The following is a 15,602-nucleotide window of genomic DNA, read 5'->3' on the forward strand; positions in this document are numbered from 1 at the left end:
GGGGCCCGCCGTTGGAGGGGGCGTGAGGCGGCGGCGCAGGCGCCTGGCGGCGGCTGGCAGCGGCCGGGGCCCGCGGCATCATGATGTGGTTCGGCGGCTCTATCCCGGCTGCCATCGCTGCCGCTAAGCAGCGGAGTTCGGTCTTTGTCGTGTTCGTGTCAGGTACGGCCCGGAACGGGGCGGTGAGGAGGAGGAAGGGGGGGCGGTGCCGGGTGCCGGGGCCTGCCCGCCCCCGCACTGACACAGCGCTTGCGGCCGCGGGGCCTGGAGCCGCCGCCGCTGCTGAGGCAGGCTTCTGGACGGCCGGGCCGTCCCTCAGGCTTCTCAGGACGTCCCCGGGGTGCGGCGGCGCTGGAGCGGGGCGTAGTGGCCCGCCCCGTGGCGTGCTTCCCCCTCATGGTGGGCCCGGCCTGCCCGCGGCCCTGTCAGCCGGCGCCGCGCCTTCCCTCGCCCCCGGGTGGAGCTCGCCGCAGGCTCCGCAGCGCCTCGGCCAGCTGTTGGTTCCCCGCCTCCACCTCCCGCCGTGCCGGGATTTCTGCTGTGTCAGTCCCACTCCCGGCCCGGCCGTGCGGGGCTGCGGAGACTCCCAGCGCCTGGCCGTGCCCTGTCTGCGGGATGTCGGGGTTCTGCGCACCGCTCAGGGGCAGCAAAATTAGCTGCTTCCATGTTTTGTTTTTCCCTTCGTTATATCCTCTCATAAGCCTGCATTCAGGCTTACTGCTGTAAGTGTCCTAGCTGTTTGTGTACACTGTCCTTTGTTTTTCAAGTTCCCTGTACTGTTTGTTCTGTAACTGAATGGTAATTGAACAAACAACAGGCTGCCCAGGGAGGTTGTGGAGTCCCCTACTCTGGAGATTTTCAAGACACGCCTGGATGCAGCCCTGAGGGATGTGCTTTAGGTAATCCTGCTCTAGTAGGGGAGTTGGACTAGATGATCTCTGGAGGTCCCTTCCAACTCTGAAGATTCCGTGATTCCGTGAAACCTATAGAAACGCACATTGTGTGTTGCCTTTCTGTCTGGAAAAATGAGAATGGGTAAAGGGGAAAGGAGGACATTAGATGGACTTTCTTCTCGTGTTTTTATGCGTGTGTTGTTTCTTTTGTTTTTAATATTGCCTTAAGTGCTTGTGGCTTGAAGTTTTTCAGATGCCTCATGGGAAAACAAGCACACTAAACGTGTGACTAGCGTTGTTCCCTTAAGAATTACTGAACCATGGGATTTGCTTAGCTTCAAGGAGAAGTTCACTCACAAAGGGGATGTGGACAGAAAAGTAAAGTGCAGTTAAGTTCCTTTGTTGACACAACTCTCCTTATACTTGGAGAACAGCATTTCCTACTGGCTGTCAAGCTGACTGCTAGAAATTGAGATCTTCCCAGCCCACAACATGCTGTGTTGGAGGAGGGGATGGGGCAGTGTATGCAGGCTTTAAGGCAGCATTTTAAAGCCCATGAATCATCATGGCAGGTGGGTGCCGTGATGTGGAAGCCTTGAACCACTGCAATTTTGTATTTTTTTTTAATAAACATACTTTAGTGTGTTTACCTACAGCTCCTACCTGATAGCTCTGTGCCTTCATAGTTAATAATGAGATGATCGTAGTGTGTTGAATAAAATTAAATGGAAAGCCAGGTGGTAAAACAACAAGAAACTTCCCGACAGAGGTGTCATGCAACACTTGACATCTTCACCTGTGAAACATGTGCTGTGACTTGTGTAAAGGCTGATGTTCCCTCCAACTCCCTACTCAAGGTTAAGAGTTCTCTACTAAATTTCTTCGATGTTTCAGATGCTCTATTTTGGGCTTATGTGGCAAGCTACAGAGGTGGCTTCTGTGAGAAGCTGCTGGAAGCTTCCCCTATGTCTGATACAGGCAATGCCAGACAGCTCCAAGACGGATATCCCTGGCTGGAGCAGGTTTGCTAGCAGGACTTGTGACCGCATGGAAGGGACCCATGCAGAAGAACTACTGCAGCCCATAGGAAGGACTGACACTAGAGAAGTTTGTGGAGGACTGTCTCCTGTGGGGGGGACCCCACACTGCAGCAGGGCAAAAGTGTGAGGAGTCCTCCCACTGAGGAGGAAGGAGCAGCAGAGACAATGTGTGATGAAATGACAGCAACCACCATTCCTTGTCCCCCAGTGCTGCTTGGGGGAAGGAGGTGGAGAAATTAGGAATAAAGTTACAGTTGTGAAGAAAGTTATGGTGGGAGGAAGGTGTTCTAAGATTTGTTCTTATTTCTCATGATGCTACTCTGACTTTGGATTGGCAATAAATTTAAATTATTTGTTTTTCCCCAAGTCGAGCCTGTTTTGCCCATAACGGTAATTGGTGAGTGATGTCTTCTTGTCCTTATCTTGACCCACAAGACTTCTGGTGTTATTTTCTCTCCCCTGTCCGCTTGAGAAGGGTGAGTGATAGAGCGGCTTTGGTGGGCACCAGGCGTCCAGCCAAAGTTAACCCACCACAAAGATTTTATTTTTTTTTAATATAATTCGGTACCTATGAGTATTTTGAACTTGATACATATGTATCAGGGGTTGAGAGTGCACATTGTAACTTATTTCCAATATTTTTTGTGAAATTAAAATTGTACACAAAACAAGCCTTTTCTTTTAGATGCTAATGTAGATTAGGTGGGTATACGGATATGTAGATATAAATAGCAGAGATAAATTTATGATTGCAGGAATGTCACCTAGTTTTTATGTTGTAGTATGCTGTAAGGATTTGTTTTGTTTTGTTCTTACGAGCCCTGAAAAAGGGAGAGTGTTACTTCAGGTGGCCATATCTCCAAAATGAAAGAGTTGGAGAGCTCTGCTGAGTTGTGGTCTACCCTAGAACAGTACGATCAGGGCAGCTGACCTGTGGTGGGGCAGATTGCGAAGCAGTTTTGTTACACCTGCTGGGAAAGGGAATCGGGAAGCCCAAGAACATACTTTCCTGCCATGTGTGGAAGCAGGTGTGTTTGAAGGATGCCAAGTGCTGAAATAATAGTCTGGTTTTATGCTAGCAGTGATTGGGTTTGTTGTATGGGTAGATCCCTGTTTAAAACCACTCCATTGGCGGTGATGGTGGCTTTGAGTCTTTGACTTTGCGCCTACCCGTAGGCACTGGAGGCAAGCATTTGAAAGCGGCGTTCTGAGCAGGAAAACATTCTTCCAGAAGTGTTCAGTGTTTCTGTTTTGTTTTGTGCACTTCGTCCAATAATGTATATGGGGAAAAATAATTAATAAAGGGAAAAAATTGATGAGAGAAACAGAAAATATAAATTAACTGTAGTTCTAGGGTGGCCACTGTGAAGAATAGCTATTAGATACAGACTTGACAAAAATTACTGAATTCTGCTAGGTCCATCTCTGTTTGGTTTCTGCTACCATCTGTCTGTCCATCTCTTCCTCTTCACTGCACTTCTCTAAACAGGCACTAGAAAAGGAAGAACTGGATTATTCTTTCTGATTCCTGAATATTTTCCAGTAAAGCAAGGAATAATGTGGCTATTTATCTTAACAATGAGGTGGTATTTGTGGCTGTGATTACATGTTGTTCAACCAGTTTTTTTCTTTAATATTTTTGTTTGCAGCTATAATCGTAACATTTTTTTAGTTCAGTTTTTCAAAACGTTCATGGCATATTCTGGTGATGCAGTTGTGTAAGCATATTAAAGATCCTGTTGAATTCATGGGAAGTTGCAGTAAAAGGGGTTGCTCCATACTCTCCAGGGAGCATTAGGTGACACGTGTCTGCCTTACAAGACTGATTTTAAATATTAAGGTGAGGTGTTAGATTAGAGGCTTCTGTACACACAAAGCAAGGAAGTTGTGTTTGGGGACCAGACAAGTTACTTTGTGGCATCAAATAATTGCTAGTAGGTTCTGCTGCTGCACAGGGAAGAAATATTCCTGATACTGAAACAGCTCTGGCGAATGTTTCTGGTATCTTGATGGTAGCTGTTGTGTAGATGATTTTCCAGCCTGCAGAGTTAAAAAACTCCTCTCATTATTTGAGTTACTAATCTAAAGTTAATTGTTCATTTGATATGAAACCCCCCTCAGGTACTTCCTGTGTTCTGATTGAGGTTTTTAACGTTATTCTTTCCACAAGTTAGACATGTTCTGATCGTGGAAAATATCAGACCACTCATAAAAAAGTGCTTTTCAGAAGTAAAGGAGAAAAGAAAAAACTTCAAGCTAAAATGTTTGTGTTTCTTTTTAGTAACATTTGTAGAAACACTTCTTCCTCTGTTCATAACTTTATTTTTAGATGTATTTTTTTTTTACAAAGCACTGATCAACAAGTAAGTTTGCAGTGAACAAGCTATTTGTTAGTAATTTGTAGCCAAGCTGTATCAAAGCACTTTTCAAGTTAAATATGTGAAATGACGCAAAGGAGGAGGAGGTGAAGAGCTTAATGTCCTGGCTTTCTGTCATTCCAGAATGGGCAATCCTTACTCTTACTGAGTAGTTACAAAATGTTGGACACTGAGAAGTCAGCTGGGCTTGTCTGTCTCCTCCTGAAAGGAAAACACTTTTCCCTGATGACTGAGGAACAGGGGAATAAAAGTCCTTTGGCAACTTGTGATGGTTTTGAATAAGTTCCTTGTACAGGAAATAAATCATTGCAGAAAGAGTCTCTTCCAGTTATCTGAATCACTTCAGAAATGATGGATACCTTTTCCCTAGATATCCCTAGGTATCTAATTTACGTGACCAGATGAGCAAGAGTGACTGCGAATTGTGTACAGGTCTTTCTGCTAAGTGAAATAAAGCGATGCTTTTGTTTGAGAAACATAAGAAATCTGAGGGTCTTGGGAATTGGAATTCCCAGGCAGTTGTGATAGCTCAGTGTTTAGCAGAATTATGAATTATGTCAAGTTGTGTTCGGCTTGACCTCTTGACTTTTTTGATGCTTTTCCTGTGACCTGGCAGTTTTCACTTCAGGATAGAATTACTACTACAAAAAAAATGAACCTTAACTGCTAAATGAGAAAGGGTTATCAAAACAAAAAGACATAAGAGAATAAGCAACTATTCTGTGCGTTGTCGCAATATTAAACTGTGCTTCATGGCACAGAGCTTTATAAAATGTGAGTTACCAGCATTCTCATTCATGGGTCCCATCTCAGGGACTGTACTGTGAACACTCTCTGACCTGTGTGTGTCTTTCAGCATTCTTTTTGTACAGCAGTTGTTTATATGGAAAAGTTAGTGTTAGGCAAGTATTTAGATATTTTTAGTAGCCTAATCGGATGAGCACATGTCCTTCTGAAAAAGTGTGTGGTGAAGCAGCTGCCGACCTCTGAGCATTTGGAAATGGGGGAGGAGGAGGAGGAGGCTAAGCCACCCTTGGCAGAACAGCTGCACCCATTACCCGCAGTTGGAAGCACTGCACTTGAAGGAAGAGAAAAGGTTCCTGCATAAAATATCCTAAACGTGTACTTGCTTCTGTAGGATAATAGTAACAGACATGAATGCTTTCTTACTTGCCCCAATACTTCCAGGGAAAAATCAATACGTGTGGTTGGAAAACACTTTTCCAAAATAGGTGTATTTTTGATACATGTGTCTACGAGAAGAATTGTGGCCACACGATCATGGCCTTAAGACGGCAGTGCTCCACCAGGGGACTCCATGTATAACTCCTGATCTTTAACAAGTGAAAAATGCTGCATGAAATGGCAACTGGCGCAAACAAATGGTTTGTTGTTGTCATTGAATAATGGACTACTATACTTCTATACTTGTGACTCAAATTCTTCATCAAGAGTACAGACAATTCCAAGCTGCTAGGAAGTAATGCAGATTGAAGATAAACAAATGGTTGCAGGCCAATTTACTTCTTGAAAGGTGGTTAATATTAGTTGGAATCTATTTATTAACTCTCATCCTCACTAAACTAGTGCTTTGGAAGATAAAAGTATGGTCAATGTGTTTCATTTGATTAAAATAACACTTCTGAATCTGTGTCCCTAGAGCATCTTTTCAGTTTCCCTTACTTAAGTAGCTCCTCTTCTATTGTTACTCTTGTTCTTCTGTGCTCCTCACTCCTTTTCCTCCCCTCCTGCTGCTACTGTTTATGTCAGCAACTGGAGTACAAAACCAAGTTACAAATAATCCTGCAAATAAATGTTTCTTGGTTTGTTTTTGTTGTTTTGTTTGGTTTGTTTTTTTTAACAACATCAAACTGTGAAACATTGTCTGCTGAATTACATACTTACAAGGAGTGGAAAATACAGTTTTACCTATTAGCAGCTGGTGTACCAATATGTAATTAAATTTATAATGAGGGGTAAGCAGCAGATAGTTTTAGCATGTTAACATGTCAAGCTTAGTGTCAGGGAGAAGCAATGGTTCCCTCTGTGCTGTGGGATTTCCTTGCATGCTATGAGTATATTGAAGCAAAATACTAAAGCATAAGCATACACACTGTAATATGAAAATGAAGTCCATTGCTAGTTGTGCAATTAGATGATGCAATCTAGCCAATCTTCAGACTTGCCATGACCTCCGGTTCCTCTGTGTGGTCCAGTCCCTTCTGCTCCCTTGGACCAGCTCACCATGCAATTGAATGACTGCAAAAGCTATGCACTTGCTGGCTTGGGAGGATTTTTTGTATATTAGGTTTTTGGCATGTTAGCAAAGCGAATCAGATGGAGTGAATTGTCTCCAGACTATCCAAAAGAATGATAAACTGACTTGAAAATAATTGTGAGAGTGTCTTTCGAAGGTGATTTCAAGCAGTTGAAGCAAAGTTGACCAGAGACAGTAGTTTGTGATGGGTTTGGCTTCATGCATGTGCTATATCTTGCAGGTGAGGATGAACAATCTGCTGAGATGGCTGCAAGGTGGGAAGATGAGAAGGTGACTGAAGCTGCCTCAGATGGTTTTGTTGCTATCAAAATTGACACCAAAAGGTTTGATTCTATTTTAGTTCTGTCTCTTACACAATATTTCATTGATGATGATGAGAGTAAGAGGCTTTTGAAGTCCTCACCCTGATTTGGAGGTAGCCTAAATATAAGGTTCCAGAACATAAGTTAATTCAGTATTCCTGAAGCCGCTAGAGCCTGAGAAAATTCCAAATTTCAAAATTTACTGTTGTGTTCTGCAGACTATTCATTGCATATTTCAGTACTAGTAAAGGAATGCTTGAGGCTGTCTTTTTTTCAACAGGAAGAGACACAAAAGTTATGTAAAAAAGCTGGAATCAAAATGCAAGTACTCTTGAGGCAGTTCTTGATTTGCCAAGTTACGTAATAAATTTTAAAACTTTCATGAATTCAGAAAGATAAAAATCTGTAAAGCCCTAGAGAAAACGTGTTTGTCTCTATTGTAACACATAGAATAGAGAAGCATTGAAGTTCTTGGGTAAATTACTCAGCTCTTTATGTTATGTTTAAGCGTTCCAGTCCATGTGCAGGAAGTGCATTGACATTTCCCAAAACAGCATTATTTTGAAATGCTCTATAGACGTTTTATTAGACTTACTATATTACTTGCATTCAATAGACTAGACGTCTTTTCCGTGAATTGCTTCTTGGTACTGTTTCCCTAAATCTTATGTAGTCAACTGTGATAACCAAGGATTGTCACCATGTCAATCAACACTTACGCAAAATGTTAATGAGAAGATGCCATGCAAATTTGCCTTTAGCTTTCTCTCAAGTATTTAAATAGTTTTGGGTGTGGTAGTAGGACAGTTATTTTTATGATGAAAGACTTAATCTGAAGTTGTTGCAAAGTGATTGCTCCTCCTAAATTAATCTTTTCTTTTTAAACAGTGAAGCATGCCTGCAGTTTTCTCAAATTTGTATCCTTTGAGTTCAGTTTAGATGCTACATTATGATTACAGATAATTTTTCTTTACATGTTAATACTGTTCTTAAGACAAATATTTACAAGCAAGATTATTAAATACACTTCTTACGGCACAAAAATAAGTAATAAACTATGTAGTTAAAAGATACCATCTATGTGTTCAACTTACTGTCAATTCTTAGAGAAAGTGAACGAGTTGTTTGGGGTTTTTTTAATGTTAATCCTATTTAATTCTCCAAACAGAAAATTATCCAAAGCTTATGTAAACAAAATAACCCATTGGTATTACTAATCAGTATTAGAAAGCAAGCAAACAATGCTTTAAATTATTAGCAGGAGTTCAGAGTTACAGAGGAGGAAGAATGTGTAGGGGACTGGGTTCTATCAGGTAGACAGGTATGAAGTTAGGTAAACGTCTGCCTGCCTTAAGTAGGTGGCTGCATGTAGCTCAGGAATTCTGTATGATGCCAGGAAATGGAATTTGGTAGCTTCGGTTTTCTTGATGCTGTAAAGAATTCATTGTTGTGTACATAACGTGTTGTCTCACAGTAAAACAAAATCTTTCAAGTCAAAGCATAATCGGTTGTCAGGTATGTGTGTGCTGGAGACAAATATTTTGGCTTAAACTATTTCAAAGAAAAGAAGAAATGCTAATCGGTTATATGTAATGTTTTCCAGCATTTTTGTTAGCATCTACTGACTACTGATGGCCAGATGGAGATAGAGTATTGGACTAGAAGCTTCTGTAGGAGGGACTTCTGCTTTTCCTTTTAAAATTACTTCATAAACTTTTGTCATTTGTTACCCTTAACTGTTGCTGTGCAGATCCTGTAGTGTGCGTTCCATCCAGTTTTTTTATAGGAGACAATGGAATCCCTTTGGAAGTTATTGCTGGCAGCATTTCTGTTGAAGAGCTCGTTACCAGAATCCATAAAGTTAAACAGGTAATGCTTGCTAACAGACTGGATATCTCAGGTTGAGTCGGATACCACATGCTTAAGACAGGACATGTCCCTGGCGCTTAGCATGTGCCTTGGGGAGGTAGGAATTACTGGTTCTGTATCCTTCCAACAACAGAATCTGCAAACTTAAGTTCATTACACAAATTGAAGAGGCTTGAAAGCACAGTGCAGAAGTGGTACGGTATTTTTTTGTTTCACAGATTGTTCTAGATCATGTGTGTAACACCTACGGTATTGAAGAAATATGTCAAGAACTCTAAACTGAAATACCGATTACTCTTTCAGTTCATATGTGGTTTTGTAATATTGTTTCATAATGTGGATTTATAAAATTATGCTATGGAACATAACATAAATGTAGATAGTTTTATCACTTTGATTCCAAGTGTAAGACTAAAATTAGGAAAAAATATGAAATGACTGCATCATACTCAACAATATGTGATAATTTTAGTTTTATATTTTAAATAGGGCTGATTCTCCAAAAATAGTTTAGTCTTGACCTGTGAGCCTGTAGAAAATATTCAAAGTTTCATAATCTCATTTCCCCCCTCCCCAATTTCTTAGATGCACAGAGTAAAAGGGCAGCCTTTGGAAAATGGAAGTCAGTCATCTGCTCCCTGTCCCTCTTCTCAATCTGATGGTGCTTCAGAAAATACACAATCCAGAGCAGTAGAGTTTTGTGAGTCTCCTGAGTCTGTTATGTCTGAGACAATAAGACCTTCTGTTGGTAATGGTTAGTATTTTTACACAAATGCTAGCTAATTTGCTTTTGAAGTAGTTTTCCGTTTCTTAAATTGTTATATGATGGTACATAAAAGGCAATATATTGAGTGGACTTGTTGAGGAAAAACTTGGATATCCCAGAATGCTTCTTGCAAGTCTAGAGGGAAGAATAACTTGTCATTCTGCTCAGTTTTAATGAATGAGAAATCTATGGCTTATAATACACTAAAAATTGTGTATGCTGTCTTGAAGTAGGATTCAACTTAAAACGTTTCTCTGGGTCAGTAATCTGAAACCAAATTGGGGAAGGGGGGGGAGGTGTCTAAATAGCAGAACCTGGTATCTCCTTGAGGTATCCTAGTTGCTGCAAATTATGGCTAACAATGAGCATGATATTTTTTCGTGATAAGAAATATACCTTTTATTTTTCTCATATGCATTACTTTCTCATAAATCACTTGAAGATGGAGCAAATTCAGGTCAAGCAAGCCAGGAAGCAACTAATTCTTCAGATGAGCAAGCGAGTGCTGCTCGGCCTGTGAATGATCTTACACTCAAAGTAGAAAGGTAAGTCGTCTTTTGCAGACTTCCTAATGTGTTGTATTTGTTTCCCAGGAGGCAGTTCAGTTGGTTTGGGGGTCAGTTTTTTTGAACAAACAGGCTTAATTACAAGGTATTTGGTGCTTATTCTGTTATAATCTGGCAAACATTTCTGCGGTCTTATTTTTGTTTAGATGTCTGTGACAATACTAGGGTTGATACGAAACCAGTCTTTAAATTAATGTTATTTTTCATGTAGTCTGAAAGAAAAGGGTAATCTGGAAAACTAAAAATGTTCTCCTTGCTTTGAAGTAAGTTGAATACAGACAATTTGTTTGCTGCAAAAATTTTGAAGGCGTTAAAACATTGAACTGAAAGCACTTGATACTGGGGTAATAAAGTGCTAACATAGTTTTTGTACAGAGATGCCATCTTATTTCTTTTTCTTGTCTATTTGATGACTGTTTGTAGTCTAGGCATATTGAAAATGCCACAGGAATTCTATTCTGAGACTCTTGTTTTGATCAGTGAAGAGTAATGAGGTCTGATGAGCAATGCTAGTTCTAGTATTTTAAAGTATGGTGACCAGAAACATCTGGTTCAATACATCGTTCATTCATTAAATTGATTGTTTTTAAATGCAAGTTTTTGTGTATAAACTTGTTTTTAGCATCTGTAAAGCTGATACTATTTGTGATATCTTATCTAAAACCAGTAACACATACTTAGTAAATAGGATTATTTACACTGCTAAAATATGTTTTAAAACTTTTTCATGTTTAATTTCAGTTTTCTTCCAAAGTTGTTGGATAATAAGTATAACTTTTTACTTACCACTGATAAGAAAACACAGTCAGTATTTTAATATAAATACCAAAGTTCCTTTCTAAAATGTGCATTAAATTAGGCCATATTTGCATGTATCTACAGCATTTCTTTCAGTGGAAAAAAGAGGCAAAGCTCTGCAGTAATTACCAGTTTCTTTTTAAAGAAGCAAACCAGCTATGATACAAACAAAATTTTTCTGATTATCTGACTTCTCATGTTGTTTGGTCATGCCTGCCTTTTCCACAGACTTAAAATATATTGTAAATTACTATGCGTTTTTTGAGTCAGTCCTTATTCTAAGGCACCTTTCTGGGTAGATGAGAGAGGTGTATGTGCATCTATGTCAGCGCAATATATTATTTGCATTCCATTTTAGGAAGCAATGTGCAGAAGAAACCAGATGGCTTAAATAGCTAAGAAGGGATTGAGATTTAGTGTTTCTGTTACCACAGATCATAAATAGTATTTGCTTACTGTATGTCTTTAGAAGTTGGTTTAACAGTAAGAACATGTAAGATTCTTCATTTACTGAGTGGAAGAGGACAGACGGAATATGTTAGAACTCCATTAAAAGTTGAAAACTAGGTGGTGAATCACCACCTCATCTTTTTATGGATAGTACACCCGCATGTGAATGAATCATTACTGTTAGACTGGGTATTAGCACTGTCTTACAGTTCATTTTCATGCGTTCAGTTCTTCTGTGTTTGCAAATGCTTTATGAAAATTGCAGATACTGCAATTTAAAGACTTTTCACTTTATTCTTAAATTTAGAATAACAAAAAAGCTTGAAGAAAGACGAGAAGAGAAGAGGAAGGAAGAAGAACAGGTAACACGAAGATGTAAAACTGCTTGCAATTTTTTTTATACCCTTATTTGTATAAATGCGTAATTCCTTCTCTTGTCCAAGGCAATTTTGTGATCCAATTTTTATGTCTCTGTTGTTTATTCAGAAAGAAATTAAGAAAGAAATTGAACGGAGAAAAACTGGTAAAGAAATGTTGGAGTACAAAAGACGACAGGAAGAAGAATTGACAAAACGTATGTTAGAGGAAAGGAACAGAGAAAAGGCAGAAGAGAAGGCTGCTAGAGAGCGTATAAGACAACAGATTGCAATGGTAAATTTTTCATTTTGGAAGATTGTTTGCTGCTTCTCTCTCACAAGGACCACTGGTGCACTAAAAAGATACGTTTTCTTGTTCCGTGAAACTTCAAAAGATTGTAAATTTTCCTGTTTGGAATCCTGTGACCTTGTATTGTAACAATTAATGTGTTTGGGGTTTATATAGCATCTCCCATGTATAAAATTAAGCTTTTCCTTTCACATTAATGATCTTTTCTATCTGAATGAACATACCAACTTTTCTATCACATTGCTTGAGTCCAGTGGAGAATTATCATTTAAACATAAAAATAATTGCAATTTAAGCATAGTTCTGGAATGGAATCAAGGGGATATCTAATTGTGGAATACGCAGAAGAACACTGATCTCAAACTGGTTGTGAGGATTATGTTCTAAGTTTGTGTGTGTATATATATATGTGTACATATATGGATATATAAACAGTTCGTAACAATCCCTCCTCATTGTCAGGTTTTGGCCTAGAACACTTAGTACTGTAATCGTGTAACTTGTCATAAGATTTTTCCCTTTATCTTTACTGGAGTGTTAAACTTGCATGGGAAGATCATGTATTAACAACTATTTGCATGAAGTGAATCACTGAAAAGTGTCGTCTTGGCTAATGACACGAGATTGTGCAGTTTGGCAGTGAATAATTCTTTGCATCACTACTGTCTTTTCTCCTTGTCGGGTACTGAGTACAGATCATAGGCCTCTGATTTAATGAATATTAAGCTACAATTTATGGTATAAATTAAGGTTTGTGTTTGGTCCTTTCACAGGATCGTGCTGAGAGAGCAGCTCGCTTTGCAAAATCGAAAGAAGAAGCAGAAGCTGCAAAAGCTGCAGCTCTTCAGGCTAAACAGGCTGAAATAGAGGCCAGAAAAGAAGCATCTCAAAAGGAGCGAAGGTGAGTTCCTGTAGAAAAAGGAATTTATATTCTTGTGGAGAAAGGTACAGAAACTTCACATAAATTTTTAAGAGATTTAGTGTACATCATAATCTATTAATTGATGCCATGTTGAACTGTTTAAATAGTGGCATAAAAAGATGTCTTTCTTTTATATTATTTATTTGTAGCTATTTACATGAATATTATGTTCTCTGGTAACTTTCATCCTTTTGACATTCCTGATTATGAAACGCTAACCACCTTTCTTTGTGTGTTATTTTAGTTAGAAAAAGCTTTTATATATCTGATCTTTGATTTAAATACCAGCTGTAACGGGGCTAGGTGGGGAACTAGATAAGGTGAGAATGTGATAGATAATGACTAGGCAGAATGACTAGACAATGTCAGAACTGCACTGAGGAGTGTGGTGCTGGCCCAGCTGTTTGTGCATGCAATTAGCTTGGATTCAGCTCATCAGCTGTCCGTGTCAGAGCTGTCTCCTGCTCAGCCCAACACTGCTGTTCTGAGACATATTCTAACCTGTACAGACCTTACGTGGAGTTACGGAGCCACAGCAAGTCTAGCGCTGTACCTGAGAGAGGTCAAGTACGGGCGTAGCAGCCTGTGCTGGTGTTGAAGCTCGAGCAGTAATGCTGGGCCGTAGCTAGTTGAATATAGAATTACTTGCCAAGCCAGCTTAGATGTCTGTGCCCTCGTAATACAACTTCTTGAAAAAAGAGCAAATGTAATACAGGCTACACAAAAGAAATATGGGTTATCTTTCATTCATCTATTCATTTCTGCATGATTGCAGTGTCTGGTTTGAATGATGATGGGTCTTGGACTCTGATTAAAAACCAGAGGAGATGCGTTGTGAGATATGAGCAGGTAGTTAGAAGCTGTGGATCCAAACTTATAAGCCATCTGCACTACCATAAGTAGGATGACTGTTCTGCTCTTCCACATTTCAATACTGCCAAGCTAAATGCCCAGGAGCGTTTGTCTGTGTCTGTTCATGTTCTGACTGACCCTGTTACATGTCCTGCAGTGCAATAGCCAGGATTCAGTTCCGCCTCCCAGATGGATCTTCCTTTACTAACCAGTTCCCATCTGAAGCACGACTGGAAGAAGCAAGGCAGTTTGCTGCACAGGTAAATTGGTGGTTCCTTTCCTACATGCTGATTACAACTTGGTGTAGCATCAACTAGTTGTTGATCGTGGTGGAATTGTCATCAACTGCTTTCCTTTTTTGTTTATTTGAAGGGGGTTTTGGTAGCAGCCTTTTCCAGTGCCACCAGCTGCCTCTGTATTACTGCAGCATATCATTAGTTAGAGATAGTAGGATATGAAAAACCTTAATTTCTCTATGTGAATGTGATTGATAGCTTGATACAGAAATCTTGGGTCAATGCGGCAAGGTATACTTAACTGACAAATCTGCAGTTGTTTGAAAGGGAAGAGTTACAAATAACATGTTTTCTCTATATTTTCCCAGACGGTTGGTAATGCTTATGGCAATTTTTCACTGGCAACAATGTTTCCCAGAAGGGAGTTTACCAAAGAAGATTATGGAAAGAAATTACTGGAACTAGAGTTAGCACCCAGTGCTTCGGTGGTGTTGCTGCCGGTAGGTGTTGGGTTGCTGTTTGTTTGCTTTTCGTTTCCTTGCAAACGGCAGTACTGTAGCTGGATATCTGCTATTAGTCAGCCATGATAATATTTGGCTTGAATTTTGGTCTTTTCTGTGTCTAAGACAGATGGCAAAATTACTTTAATTTTTGTCAGGAGTGATTTGGAGGAGGGCTTTTTCTGAAGCAGATAAACGGTGGTATAGATATTTGTCCAATGTGTAACCAAAGGAGTTCGCTTCTGTCTCCTGAGCTGCTTCTAAATTATGGATGAAATACTCTGTCTACAAGAGCGCGACTTTAATGTCTGACCAGTTTGCTTTATGTATGACCAGCCTGACCAGTTTGCTTTGCTTTATGTCCAGGCGGGAAGACCTGCTACTTCTGTTGTTCAGGCTTCAGGCAGTGATCTGTGGAAGTTCTTGGGCACAATACTTTATCCCCTCTTAGCAGTTTGGAGATTTATTAGCAACTTCCTGTTCACAAGTCCACCCCCCTCCCAGTCTACTATGAGATCAGGTCATCAGCAAGACCATTCAAATCCTTCAGCGTCTAGCAGCGTGGAGCAAAGCAGGTAATCAAAACTCATCAAGGCAGCTATTTTTCAAACTGCTTGTGAATTGTTTTCACCGTGTAGTAGGGAACTGTACTTCATCTGGCTCTTAACTGCTGCCTTCTCTTTGCAGTTTCTGGCCACCACCCTTCCATCTGCTTAAAAGGGACAGCCTGGTGGCTGGTAAACTGCATGGCAGCTCTGACTAGGATTTCTGATGAGGATTTCTTGTTTTTTATGCCTGTGATTAAGCAAGATCCTTACTGTTTGCTTCAGTTTCCAGTTAGAGTAGCAAAAGCATTGTCTCGCAGTCATTTATGAATAGGGAATTGAGCTGTAACTACAACTGTGGGCTTCGCTTGATACTGTTTGGAAGATAAACATTTGGAAAATTAGTTGTCAAACTGTTACGGTGTGGTTGTACAAGAAACCCAAGCAACTGCAGTCTGATTTTGATGGGTAAGGCTTTGTGTTGCCAAGAGGATGAGAGCTCTGCTGTCCCGGAGAGCCGCTGGGCCGTTTCACGTGAAGC

At 40.2% G+C, this 15,602-nt stretch overlaps 1 protein-coding gene across 3 annotated transcripts in view; it reads left to right on the forward strand.

Annotated features, from left to right (window-relative positions):
* The window catches only part of UBXN4 (UBX domain protein 4), a 24,399-nt gene continuing 8,797 nt past the window's right edge, over window positions 1-15,602 (forward strand). For all 3 annotated transcript variants that reach the window (XR_012588505.1, XM_074596062.1, XM_074596061.1), the window contains exons 1-12: window positions 1-162; window positions 6,810-6,912; window positions 7,780-7,808; window positions 8,642-8,760; window positions 9,346-9,514; window positions 9,969-10,071; window positions 11,648-11,702; window positions 11,827-11,991; window positions 12,780-12,907; window positions 13,938-14,040; window positions 14,385-14,516; window positions 14,883-15,091. Coding sequence is in view for 2 of the 3 variants with exons in the window: in XM_074596062.1 (XP_074452163.1) it covers window positions 81-162; window positions 6,810-6,912; window positions 7,780-7,808; window positions 8,642-8,760; window positions 9,346-9,514; window positions 9,969-10,071; window positions 11,648-11,702; window positions 11,827-11,991; window positions 12,780-12,907; window positions 13,938-14,040; window positions 14,385-14,516; window positions 14,883-15,091 (1,397 nt within the window). In the remaining variant the exon portion in view is untranslated. The remainder of the gene's footprint in view (window positions 163-6,809; window positions 6,913-7,779; window positions 7,809-8,641; window positions 8,761-9,345; window positions 9,515-9,968; window positions 10,072-11,647; window positions 11,703-11,826; window positions 11,992-12,779; window positions 12,908-13,937; window positions 14,041-14,384; window positions 14,517-14,882; window positions 15,092-15,602) is intronic.

Source organism: Larus michahellis, chromosome 7, assembly GCF_964199755.1.
Source record: "Larus michahellis chromosome 7, bLarMic1.1, whole genome shotgun sequence".
NCBI classification, from domain to species: Eukaryota; Metazoa; Chordata; class Aves; order Charadriiformes; family Laridae; genus Larus; species Larus michahellis.